We start from the raw sequence: 14117 nt of genomic DNA, 5'->3' as shown, positions 1-14117 counted from the left end.
TGGGATGAACATTAAATACCCTGCATCGGGTTCATCAGATATACAGTACAGACCAAAAGTTTGGACACACCTTCTCATTCAAAGAGTTTTCTTTATTTTCATGACTATGAAAATTGTAGATTCACACTGAAGGCATCAAAACTATGAATTAACACATGTGGAATTATATACATAACAAACAAGTGTGAAACTAAATATGTCATATTCTAGGTTCTTCAAAGTAGCCACCTTTTGCTTTGATTACTGCTTTGCACACTTTTGGCATTCTCTTGATGAGCTTCAAGAGGTAGTCCCCTGAAATGGTTTTCACTTCACAGGTGTGCCCTGTCAGGTTTAATAAGTGGGCTTTCTTGCCTTATAAATGGGGTTGGGACCATCAGTTGCGTTGAGGAGAAGTCAGGTGGATACACAGCTGATAGTCCTACTGAACAGACTGTTAGAATTTGTATTATGGCAAGAAAAAAGCAGCTAAGTAAAGAAAAACGAGTGGCCATCATTACTTTAAGAAATGAAGGTCAGTCAGTCAGCCGAAAAATTGGGAAAACTTTGAAAGTAAGGGCTATTTGACCATGAAGGAGAGTGATGGGGTGCTGCTCCAGATGACCTGGCCTCCACAGTCACCGGACCTGAACCCAATCAAGAGGGTTTGGGGTGAGCTGGACCGCAGAGTGAAGGCAAAGGGGACAACAAGTGCTAAGAATCTCTGGGAACTCCTTCAAGACTGTTGGAAGGCCATTTCAGGGGACTACCTCTTGAAGCTCATCAAGAGAATGCCAAGAGTGTGCAAAGCAGTAATCAAAGCAAAAGGTGGCTACTTTGAAGAACCTAGAATATTACATATTTTCAGTTGTTTCACACTTGTTTGTTATGTATATAATTCCACATGTGTTAATTCATAGTTTTGATGCCTTCAAAGTATTACTGAAACTTGGCTCTAGAGTCAATATCAAATGGCTCACAACAGATACAAGGCTAAGAAACATCATTGTCTTTTGGCTCCAAGGTCAGGTTGATATAAGGTTGGAACTTAGTACAGTGACCAGGACCATTTCAATGAACTGTGTCCCAGTGCAGTAAAGCATTTTCAAAACTTTAATTTGTGGTAATTGAAGGTGTTCTTCTAAGCAATTAAAATATTTATTATGCATTTGATATAGTTTTTCATTAATACCGAATGATACTCAAACCTACCTATATGATTGTGAGTCTCAAGCTGCAAAGTTGTGATCTTTTATTTACAGAAAAGACACACTCTATGCCATGTTGTAGCCATTGGGTGATGCTGTGTTACGATATCTGGATATACAGTAGTACACAATGTAATAATAAAAATATGGCTTCTTTTATAAGTTCCTGGGCCTGCGTACCCCTAATATTGCAGCCACTTAAAGAGAAGCCACCTAGAAATGAACATACCATATAGTGATCAGTTGACTTCCTCCTAATGGACCAGATGAGGGATGAGCAAAGTGATTCTAACTAATCGATTTTTCTCCGAGTAGTGGCACAAGCTGGAAAGCTCTGCTTCATTTTTGGGAGCGACTGTTCATGTGCTGCTACCAGGAAGTGTAGTGGCTCATGCGCAGTCACCGCTACAGTAGCAGATGCAGAGCATCTGCGCCGCTACTTGGAGCAGCGGCGCAGGCGCCAGATTGACAGGGCAGGGCCCTGTCCATCAACAGGCAGGTGGGCGCTTCTCCACCTGTGCGGACAGCCCTTTCCCAGTTGAAGAACTCCTGCTAATGAGACAAATTGATGTATGTAGTTCATACTAGTAAAAGCAGGATGCATATTTTTTATGCAGGAAAAGTTTCCTAAAACGAAGTCTTATGTGCACCGAAAGCGTTCACGTTTTGTAGAATACCACTTGTCATAAATCCCTTTGATAAAAGCTGTCATTCAGATATTATGACTATTGATGCAGTGACTATAATTGATGGGTCTTGAAAACAAATATATATAATGCATTTGGAAAGTCTTCAGACCCTTTCACTTGAACATTTCATGCTTACATTTTGTTACGTTGCGGCCTTGTACTAATAAAAAAAAAATCTATACCCTATAATGACAAAGTAAAATTAAAATGTTCAAAATCTTTGCTAATTTTTTTTGAAAAAGAAAACCTAAAGCATGGCATTGTCATAAGTATTCAGACCCTTTATGCAGTACTTAGATAAAGCACCTTTGGAAGTGATTACAGCCTCCAGACTTCATGGGTATGATGTTACAAGATTTACACCTGGATTTGGGGGTTTTCTGCCATTCTTTTCAGCAGATCTTCTCAAGCTCTGTCAGGTTGGATGGGGACCTTCACTGGACAGCTATTTTCAGGCTTCTCCAGAGATTTTCAATTGGGTTCAAGCCAGGGCTCTGAATGGGCCACTAAAGGATATTCACAGAGTTGTCTCTAAACTCTAAACTACTCCTGTGTTGTCAGGGCTGTGTGCTTAGGGTCATTGTCAAGGTAAACCTTTAGCCCACTCTGAGGTCCAGAACACTCTGGACCAGATATTCATTTGTACTAAGCTCCATTCAGTTTTCCCTAAACTATGACTAGTCTCCTTGTCCGAGTCGCTGAAAAACACCCCCACAACATGATGCTGACACCACCATGCTTCACTGTAGGTATGGTATTGGGCAGTGCCTAGATTCCTCCAAACATGACACTTACTGTAGAACTAAGGCCAAAAAGTTCAATCTTGGTTTCATCAGAACAGAATGTTGTTTCTCACAGTCTGAGAATCCTTTATGTGCTTTTTTGCAAACTTTCATGTGTCCTTTACTGAGGAGAGACTTCTTTCTGGTCACTCTGCCATAAAACCCAGATTTATTGGATGCTGCAGTGATGGTTGATATTCTGGAAGTTTCTCCCATCTGCACACAGGATCTTTGGAGCTCAGCCAGAGTGACCATTGGGTTCTTGATCACCACTCTTGGTCAGCTCTAGGAAGAGTCCTGGCTGTTCCAAGCTATGGAGGCTGCAGAGCTCTTGGGAACTTTCAGTGTAGCAGAAGTTTTTTGTATCCTTCTCCAGATATGTGCTTCCATGCAATCCTGTCTCTGAGCTATACAGGCAGTTCTTTCCTCCTGATGGCTTAGTTTTTAGTCTTATATATACATTTTCAGCTGTGAGACCTTACATGTTTTTCCAAATCATGTCAATCAAGTGAATTGACCACAGGTTGAATCAAATCAAGATGTAGATTATCAAAATGGGGGGGGGGGGCTAAATTTCAAGTGTTAGAGCAAAGAGTCTGAATCATTATGTCCATGCAAATTTTTTATTTTTTATTTTTAATAAATGTGCAAACATTTCTAAAATTCTGCTTTCACTTTGTCATTATGGGGTATTGAGTTCAGATGAACGGGGGAAAACTAGATTTTTTTTTATTTATTTTTTTACCACAAGGCCGCAACATAGCAAAATGGGAAAAAAGTGAAAGGGTCTGAAGACTTTCTGAATGCACTGTATATATTCTGTTCTTACAATACATACACTGTCAGTCCTTTGGGTGAAGAAGCAATGAAAAGCCAAATCTGAAAATCTGAAATGTACCTTTATAAAATGAAATGATAAAGGAGAATGGAAAAAGTGTAAAATAAGAGAAATGAATGGGACAAGGTGGAAAGCAGGAGATAATTAACAGCTTATGAGGAATTCATAGGTTGGACATCAAATGATATGTGGGCGGTGAAATGTTACATACTCATATTCATTAGAAATCTATTATTCAGAATGGCAGTACTATCACTAGTTAATTATTCATATGATTATTAAAAGGACTGTTGCAAAAGAAATCTGGTAAATGGAGAAAGTGCAGAGTAATGTATGCATGAGGTGCATACAGTATGTATATTATTCTTGGTGCGCAGCCTGTAACCAACTGAACAATGTAAAAATCATTTATAACATTTAATTCATTACACACGCCATTCCCTTCAAGAGTGCATTCACCTTTGAGCACAATTTTACAGTTTATATTTAGATATAACCTATAGCGCATGGTCTAAAGTTGAGCAACTACTTATTTTATATTTTCCTCATCTGAATGAAGTAGCTGTAAGGGATTTGGAAGTCAAAACCAGGTCATTACACTTAGGTTTTTAGGGAGGCAGTGTGGGACTATATCATGGTTCTTGCACAATGATGTGTCCAGATGATATAGAGCTATCTCATCATACAAATTAACATTCATTCTTACAGCATATATATCCAGAATAGAATAATGCCTTTATAAACACTAAAATTCAGAAGTTGTGCCCTGTTAGCAAAAGTAACCAGGCAAACCCTGTTCTACAGGTATCAATGCTATGTCCACGGATGTATTTCAAATTCTGTTGAATTCTGAGCTCAATTGTCCCAAATTACCTGCTTGTTCAGTGTCAGCTCAAACTTTCTCTGGTTATTTGCTTCCCAGGAAAGTAGTTAAAGGCTATGTACACCTTTGGGGAAATTTTTTTCTATTATTGCATTGTACTCATTTTGAGCTAAAATTATTTTTTCAATTGGTCTTTATTAAAAATATGGAATCCTTTTTTGTGTACAGAGCTGACATACTCAACTAGCTCCCTGTGGATTTGTTGTCTTTTCCGTCATCTGAGGAGCAGATTGACTCTTTATCTCTGCTCTCTGACATTATAAACACTTAATCCTCAATCCTTAGCCTACTGATAAGAATGTGGCTTAAATAAGTGTTTATGAGCTTTTAGTAGTTTAGAGATAAGGGTAATTAGATGACCACACAAAGTGAAAGTACCAGTAACACAGCTAGAAACACTGTTAACCCTTTGTGACAGAACAGCTCGATATTTTTAATAAAAGCCTATTGAAAAAAATGTTTTTCAGACAAAAATAATAAAATGCAATCATAAACAAAAAATGCTTTCAAAGGTGTACATAAGAAACCAGGTAAAGCTTTTTTTACAGTGGCCAAAAGTATTGTCATGCTATACTAAATTTATTTCAACAGTATAACTAAAATTTTCCTGAGCTCAATTCCTCCCAAGTTTCTGTAGATCAAATTCTTTTGGATCCTGACCTCAATCCTCCCACACGACCTGCTTGTTCAGTGTCTGCACAGAACTTGCTCTGGCTTTTTGTCTCCCAGTAAATGTAGTTAAGAAATAACATAAAGATTTTTTTCCAGAGGCCAAATATATTGTCATGCTATACTGAATTTCTTTCAAAAATGTAACAAAAATCCTACTGAGCTCATTTCCTCCAAATTTCTGCTCGTTCAGTGTATCAAATAAGTGCTGGTCATTTGCTGCAAAGTACAGAAATATGATTTCTAAATTAAAACTCAACCCCCCAGAATACAATGTAATAAAGATCTGTGCATTGTAGTAGTTCAGCTAAGCTGTCTAAAAGGGACTATTTATAGTTCCATTATTCAGAGAATTCTGAGTTCAGTTCTCAGCACTACGCTATAATACATTCTGTAACTCAGAACGAAACTACAATAAAAATGGAAGATATATGGATGGTTATTCATCTGTTTATGTAGATTATGTCTGTACTTATTCAAAAAGTGGTCACATTCAAAGGTAAGCATACAACTTAACTTAAACATCCAAGCATTTACGAGAAATATGAGCTCTGGGAAACTTCTTGGGATCTTGGTTTGAAGGTTACACAAAGCCTTAAATATTTTTTAATCAACATCTTCTCTAGACAGCTCTGACATTTATGTAGAGCACTACAGCATTGCTACAGCAATATGAAATATATCCTATGGAATAGATTTGGTTTTTAGTACAAAAGTTCTATAATACATTTTGGCTATAATATCTATAATAATAATGCTATTAAAAGACGAAATGCTTTTTTCAGTTAATTATAAAGTAAGAGTGAAAATTAAAGTGCTTATCTAACTAACCCTGCTTATGCCCTATCCACAGGATAGGGGATAAGTGTCTGGTCAAGGGGTGTCTGACCACTGGGAACCGGATCATGAGTCATGAAAATGGAGGGCCCACATTATCCTATGAGAATTAAGAGGTGGTGTACATGTCTGACTACAGCTCCATTCGCTTCTTTGGGACTGACGGAGGTAGCCCTGAGCGCAATACTCACCAGACCCATAGAGGTGAATAGAGAGGTGGTCATGCATGCACACTATAACTTTTTTTTCTCACAGAGGACTCCAGGTCCTTTGTTTTCATGGTCGCTAGGGGAAAAGTCAGATACCCAGTGTCAGACACTTATCCCATATCTGCAGGATGTTTCTAGCTAACAACCACTGACAAATAAATTAGACATGTTATGTTGGTATTACTTGAAGGGGTCCAGCCTCTATCTATAGTTAAAAGGTCAATACTTCTTCATGAAAAGGGAAAGGGAGCTGCCAAATATATAGCACTGTAATCCAATGCAGTTGCATAGTGTATGTCTGCATTAACTCCCATCATAACATTTTTTATACAGGATCCCCTTGTATTGAAGAGTGAAGTGGGCTACACTTAATGTAGTTTTAAGATAGCCTGACCAGGCAAACATACTGTATGCCAAAAGGACACTTTTGGCATCAGTTTGGCTGATAAAAGTCTATGGTATTGATATATACACTGAACACAATTCACAGAATTGATGTCCTGACAAGACCCCCACTTTCGTTACTTTTATGACTTATCTGATTGACATGCCCTAAAGCCCCTTTAACATATTTATTGTTCTGACATTATCAGTTGCATCTATAGAAAAATCTATAGGCTTCCAATATTATGCCTTTGATGAATTGTCTGTTTTCTTGTATGACTTTTCTCTGGTTATTTATGAATCAGTTCTCATTTGACCATTCTTTAACCACCTTAGCCTTCTTAGTATAAAAGTGACTGCCCTCACCTAGCCAAGATTCACAAGGATCAACATTTCATTATCAGCTATGGATACTTTCCTTTTTTTCATCATATCATCTTCAGCGTGATAAATAAAATACTCTCATCTTTGTTGTGGATGAAAAAAATGGACTGGAAATCAAATAACTCACTCTGAGTGATTTTTTCTGAAGACGTCATCATCATTAAAAAAAAGTGGATGGATTGGCAAGACCTAGGAATTATTGTCTGACAGCTCCATGAATAGATTATAACTTGTGGTGTGAAATATCATGTGACGTGTGATGAATTACAAATACTTTATGGAACTCATTGTAATTGTGCCTGTCAAAGTGCCTCCAAATTAGAAATTGTTCTTATATATTTGTTTGTGAATGATATGAAAATGATTTTAGTTACTTGTAACATGTAACAAAAACCATGGTGAAATAAAAAAGTTTAAAAATACTATGGATCTGGGACTCTTGCATACTGTTTCTGGATATAATCCATTTGCCACACAGATGAATGTTACATTATGTTATTCTATTGTATCCTATATTAACGCTTTCTTTAAAGTGGTTTTTCACTTTCATGATACTGATGACCTATTGGTCATCAATATCAAGTTGGTGGAGGTTTCATTCCCATTTTGATTGCAATTCAGTTAGAAATTATTGTACATTAAAGTTTTAACTTTTAGGTTAGGATCAGTTTTAGGTTAAAGGGTTTCCTTGGACTACATATATTGATGGCCTATCCTCAGGACAGGTCACAGGTATGAGATCATTACAATGATCAGCTGTTTCGGACAGCCACAGGCACCATAAACTATACAGTGTACAGAGCTGGAATCAGACAGCTCCATAGACTGTATAGTTTCTGACTCCCGGCTCTTCAGCCAAGTTCCCATTCACTTGAATGGGAGCTCAGCTGCAATACCTTGGAACGGCCACTACACAGTGTATGGAGTTATCTGCATCCAGCTCGGTACACTGTATAGTTTGTCTAAAAGAGCTGATCATGATGATGCAGGGTGTTTGTCCCCTGCCGATCTGATATTGATGATCTATGCTCAAGTCCTGTAAGTTAATGAGGGTATCCCATGTTTAATGCAAACAATAGAAATCAGACTGTACTTGACAATCTCTTTCTAACAAAGCTAGATCCAGACCTCTACCCCACATAAATCCAGGGCTCCAGTTGCTCTGCTACATTTGTTTCAAGCTGGTGGCATATGAAGGATGGAACTGAGCATGTGTGTCCACCCCACTGAGGTGGACTTACAAATTAGAAAGAACAAACAGCAGGTGGTGCTATGCAAATAGATTTCATTGAATAACTTAGTAGCTATAATAACTTTTAAATTACATACATCAAATTCAGGTGCTGTTTTGAAGAATGTAGAATATTTTTTGTGGGACAACCCCTTCAATGGCTAAAGCTTAATAATAGGGGTCATATGAAAATTGGTTAACAATAGAGTGTATCTGTAGGTTTTTAAGGTTGCATTTAAAATATAATGTATTGTTATACTTGTAGTAATCAAAATAGTGGTTTATGGTCATGATGGGCCCACATATTACACACTACTTTCCAACAGACATCAGCTAACTGTTTTAACACACCCTACAGATCTCAGGATCATTAATTATCATTTATGATACAGCAGAAGTAATGATACTATTTTGTTACAAATAGATGCTATCCTATTTATAACATTTATATCCACTAGTCTACCTCATTTCCTTTCATACGTTTTTGTATTTATCTATTTCCCAGCCTATGTATATAATACATGTGTGGGTATATTAATCAGAATTCATCTTTCTCTTTGTGTTGCAGTCATGTACTGCACAGATCCTGGAGAGGTGGAGCACTCCACTCGTCTTATTTCAGATCCGGTCCTCTTGGTGGGAACCACCATCCAGTACACATGCAACACTGGCTTTGTTCTTGAAGGAAGCTCTCTTCTAACATGCTACAGTCGGGAGACGGGGACACCCATCTGGACTTCAAGAATTCCACACTGTGTTTGTAAGTTACTAAAATCTGGACTTTAAAACACTAAATGTGGTCATATGTAAAGGTCATAGGTTCCAAAAAGTTTCAATGCCCATTTAGATTTTCTATGACTTAAAAGGGTTTTCTTTAATATTGATGACCTATCTTTAGGATAAGCCATCAGTATCGGATTAATGGGGGTCTGACTCAAGGCACCCCCACTGATCAGCTGATTTTAGGGACACAGCTTCATATACTTTGCAGCAGCTGTATCTGGCACTGCAGCTTACTGCGGCTCAGTCTAAATCAAGTCAATGGGACTAAGATGCAATATAGGTGCAGCCTATGTCTAATGTATGCAGAAAACAATGAAGAAGCTGCAGCTGATCGTTAGATCCCCTTCAATCAATTAATTGCCAGTTGTTGGACCCCTACCAGTCGGATTTTGATGGCCTATAGTCAGGCCATCAAAATTAAAGTTTCAAAATAACATGTAAAGGAAAATATTACAAAGTAACAGGTTCATAACATATTTGGATGGTGATGCCTGCACAAGTCTATGTGGTATTCCAAAACCTACTGAGGTGGGCAATCTGCATGTGTATGGAAGTTCCTGGCATTGCAGACTAGATGAAAGCCATATATCTAGAGCTACCTAGGTTGCATATAAACTCCTTTTTCTGGAAAGAATGACAATTCTTGAATTAAATTTCATTAACATTTACATTGAATATCTAACATTTCTTGTCTCTTTGTGAACCATAGATATGAATCAAAGCTTGGAGGTCAACAGTTTTTATTACTGCTATTTTGTTCTTATTAACACACCACTACAATTAATTTATTAAATTTAGCTTATGATTACAACAGAATGCTATGTTATATTTTTGAGACTAAGTTTTCTTAGCTTATGGTTTACTATTAAATAAGGTGTAGATTTTAGTTAAGTTAAATAAAAAGAGTCAATTTAACCATTAAGTATATAAAGCAGGTGTCAAGGAAAATAAATTACTGACTTCCAAGAAGCTTAATTTCTTTATGTGAAAACCCCATTACTTACGCCTTAACAAATTAGCCTTTCAGATTTGTATTCTATCAACTCCTGCAATTCCAAAGACAATGGTACTTTTTTTCAGAATCGCAAGTTATAATAGTTATATAACTTTGTATTACGATGAGTCTGCTCTCTTCATGAACATCATAAACATAGAAATATACTACATAGTAACGTCTCGCTGTTATATTCTTTGATCCAGTATCACATGTCTGCAGGGCCGATGCAAGGATTTTTGCCGCCCTAGGCAAAGATCCATTTTGCCGCCCCCTCATGTCACTCACTCACTGACAGACAGACACACACACACACACTGACAGACAGACACGCACTCAGACACTCACTCAATGACGTACACAGAAACTCACTGACAGACATACATACACTCACTGACAGACAGGCACTCAGACACTCACTGAATGAAGTACACAGAAACTCACTGACAGACATACTCACTGACAGACACACATACACTCACTGACAGACAGACACACACACACTCACTCACTAACAGACACTCACTGACAGACATACACCTACCCACTGAAACACACACATGGAAACACACTGACAGACACTCACTCACTGGCAGACAAACACACACATATACTCAATGACAAACACACAGACACTTACTGACTGACTGACATCCACACTCACTGACATACACTCACTCACTGACATACACACACAGACACTCAATGACAGACACACATACATTTACTGACAGAAAGACAGACATACATACACTCACTCACTGACATAAATACACAGGCAGACACTCACTCAGTCAAACACTTAAACACTCACCTTCCTGGGGTCCAGTGTGGTGCAGCTCCTCAGTCCTCCAGCGCACCGTTTAGTATGCCGGGGCCGTAATGATGTCATATTCCGGCATCACAGAGGGCGCACGAGGGAGGAGTGGGGAGCTGCTAGAACAGCCTCCCTTGCCGCCAGCCTCCTCTCCTCCGGTAATTTACTGGTAGAGCAGGCACCTTACATCAGGGTAAGCAGATGCCTGCTCTGCCATATTTAAGAAGGACCTCCACCTCCTGGCCCCCCTGTAACGGCGCTGGGGGCGGCTCGCCCAGGGCTGCAGCCCCAGTCAGGGGGAGCCCACCAGGGCGCCCCCAGCAGGCCGGCGCCCTAGGAGAACGCCTAGTTCGGCTATAGGGTTGCACCGGCCGTGCATGTCTGTGAGTGGCAAAAGTATGTGGCTCTTTGCTTTCAGTACCTGGTGTGACCCCTTTGTGCAGCAATAACTGCAACTAAATGTTTCTGCTAATTGTTGATTGGTCCTGCATATCAGCTTGGAGGAACTTTAGTCCATTCCTCCATACAAAACACTTCAACTCTGTTATGTTGGTGGTTTCCTCCCATGAGCTGCTCGCTTCGGGTCCTTCCACAACATGACTTTGACTTGGCCATTCTAAAACTTTAACTTACACTATTTTCTTTCCCCACTACCTTTAACTCTGTGTCTAGTCTCTTATTTCCCTCTCCAAAAGTCATTAAATGGGATTTACCCCAATTTATTTTTAACCCTGAGTAGTATCCAAAAGTCCCAATAGTGCTCATCACCTCCCCCAGGTCTGCATCAAGAGTATCCAGAAAGCGTAAAAGATCATCATGGAAAAATGTAGTGGAGCACATGATAAAAAAAGAAAAAGTTATATATACAAACAGGGACAAGAGCAATAGATTTAACCAACTGTGGAGTACTTGGCTTACACAAAGGGTTTTGTAAAATTGCAGAGGGTTCTTTTTTATGCCTTTTCACCCTTTAAGGAAGGAGGGGCAGGGGTGTGATAGAAATGTTTACTATATACTAGAACCCTCCTCCAGCTAAACGGATGAGGGGCTGTCCTGTGTTTTAAAGAATTAAATCTAATAAAGAGATTTAAAAAAAATATATATTTTGCTAGATCACTGCTATTTAAATAAATCAGGTCACCCACTCACCCCGATTGTCATCCCATTGAAAACATCTGACCCTAATTTCACTTTTAATTATCTGCTAATCCTAAAGGTTCACCCGCATACATGTAATATTTAAATTTTACCCTGTCTTAACCAGGGTATATGGATAAAAGGTTAAGGCTGCAAGCTGAATTCATGTTTCTATAGTAGAGTAATGGTATGGATTCCCATAATTTCCTGTCTGGGGCTGACAATCTAGTTTGTCCATCTCATACACACAGTAGAGTCAATTTCATATTCTGCAAATTAGGTTATCACCATGTTATTGGAATGGGGGGTGGGGGGAAACCTATACATACAGGGAGAACATAATATGTTCATTGTTCAGGACTTAAACCCTGGACCCCAACACAGCAAGACAACAGTGCTAATCACTAAGACATCCTGCTGCCCATAACCTTGACACCAAAATGAGGAGTCAGGATTTATCTCTAATAGATAGAAAAAAAATTGTGCCCAATAATTTTTTTTTTAGTAGGACTTGTAAATAGATAACCAGCTTCCTAATAGCATATGGATCACTCTGCCTAATGTCTCTAGTGATTGGCATTGAGTAACTTCTGGTGAACATGCAATGCCAGAGACTCATGGAACAGAAAATATAAAAAGCCATTCAAGTAAATGGAACAATGCTGCAATCTTCAGAATCGCCACACGGCGCTCTTAGTGCGAACATTGCGCAGAGCAATGTAAACATTGAAGAGACTGCAGTTCTCATATGTGTAATGTAGTCCCTTCAAACAGCTAAATGATGGAGGTGCTGTGAGTCAGACCCCCACCGATCAAATGTTGAGGCTGCAGCTCTCACATGAGTAATATAGCCCCTTCAAACAGCTGATTGATGGGGGTGCTAAGAGTCAGACCCCCACCGATTTAATATTGAGGCTGTAGCTCTCACATGAGTAATGTAGACCCTACAAACAGCTGATTGACAGGAGTGCCGAGAGTTGGACCCACAACAATCTAATATTGAAGCTGCAGCACTCACATGAGTAATACAGCCCCTTCAAACAGCTGATCGATGGGGGTGCTAATAGTTAGACCCCCACGATCTAATTTTAAAGCTGCAGCTCACACATGAGTGATGTAGCCCCTTCAAACAACTGATGGACAGGGGTGCTGAGAGTCAGACCCCCACCGATTTAATGCTGAGACTGTAGCTCTCACATGAGTAATATAGCCTCTTCAAACAGCTGATTGATGGGGTTACTGAGAGTCAGACCCCCACCAATCTAATATTGAGGCTGCAGATCACACATAAGTAACGTAGCCCCTTCAAACAGTTGATTGATGCGGGTGCTCAGAGTCAGACCCCCACAATCTAATAGTGAGGCACACATGAGTAATGTAGCAAATAATTGACGGGGTAATGAGAGTTGGACCCCCACCAATCTAATATTGAGGCTGCAGCACACACATGAGTAATGTGGACTGTTCAAACAGCTGATTGACAGGGGGGCTGAGAGTTGGACCCCAACCAATCTAATATTGTGGCTGCAGCGTTTACATGAGCAATATAGCTTCTTCAAACAGCTGATTGATGGGGATGCTGAGAGTCAAACCCCCACTGATCTAATATTGAGGCTGCAGCACACACATGGGTAATGTAGTCCCTTCAAACAGCTGATTGACAGGGATGCTGAGAGTCAGAATCCAACCAATCTAATATTGATGGCCTGTCCTGAGGATAAGCTATCAATATTAGAAAGCTGGATAACCTCAGATAGAAAATAAAGTATGATTATGATGGATATTACTACTCTAACATAGCAAGGTTCCCTAGTTATAACATATTGTGCAGGTAACATAAATTCAACTAAAACTATTTCTAAACATGTAATGGCTTTGCGCTCTGGAATATGAAGCTAACAATATTATCTAGTGTCAAATATAAAGCTAAATTGCATGGTACCGGTGAACCAAAAGTGATGTGAGAGACAAAGGCACTGTTACTTTGTTTAGAGGTGACTCACCAACACTGTCCCTCTGTCATATCAGCAGATCTATTGAATGCATTGATTGCGGCTGTCACAATATGTTTGCTGCATCAAAGAGATAGTCAAGGAATCAATACAAGTAAACTCCCATATAATTATATACAGTGTCAGTGTCAAAATGCCAGCTAATTTGACTTTTCCTTTTGTCCTTGTTATTTACTGTCTCACTTAACATATCAGTTGTGAGATAGTAGATGTGGTAGAACTGTGCTAAAATCCTTTGTGAGATATTATCAGGTAAAAATGTACATGTCATCTAAAAACAA

At 39.0% G+C, this 14117-nt stretch overlaps 1 protein-coding gene across 1 annotated transcript in view; it reads left to right on the top strand.

The window, feature by feature from the left end:
- Positions 1–14117, top strand: part of SEZ6L (seizure related 6 homolog like) — a 420457-nt gene that overhangs the window by 364391 nt on the left and 41949 nt on the right. Inside the window, exon 12 of the mRNA XM_040416561.1 lies at positions 8662–8853. Coding sequence (XP_040272495.1) covers positions 8662–8853 — 192 coding nt within the window. The remainder of the gene's footprint in view (positions 1–8661; positions 8854–14117) is intronic.

Source organism: Bufo bufo, chromosome 2 (assembly GCF_905171765.1).
Source record: "Bufo bufo chromosome 2, aBufBuf1.1, whole genome shotgun sequence".
Classification (NCBI taxonomy): Eukaryota; Metazoa; Chordata; class Amphibia; order Anura; family Bufonidae; genus Bufo; species Bufo bufo.
Note: the sequence above shows the minus strand (reverse complement) of the source record. Positions and strands in the feature narration are given on the sequence as shown.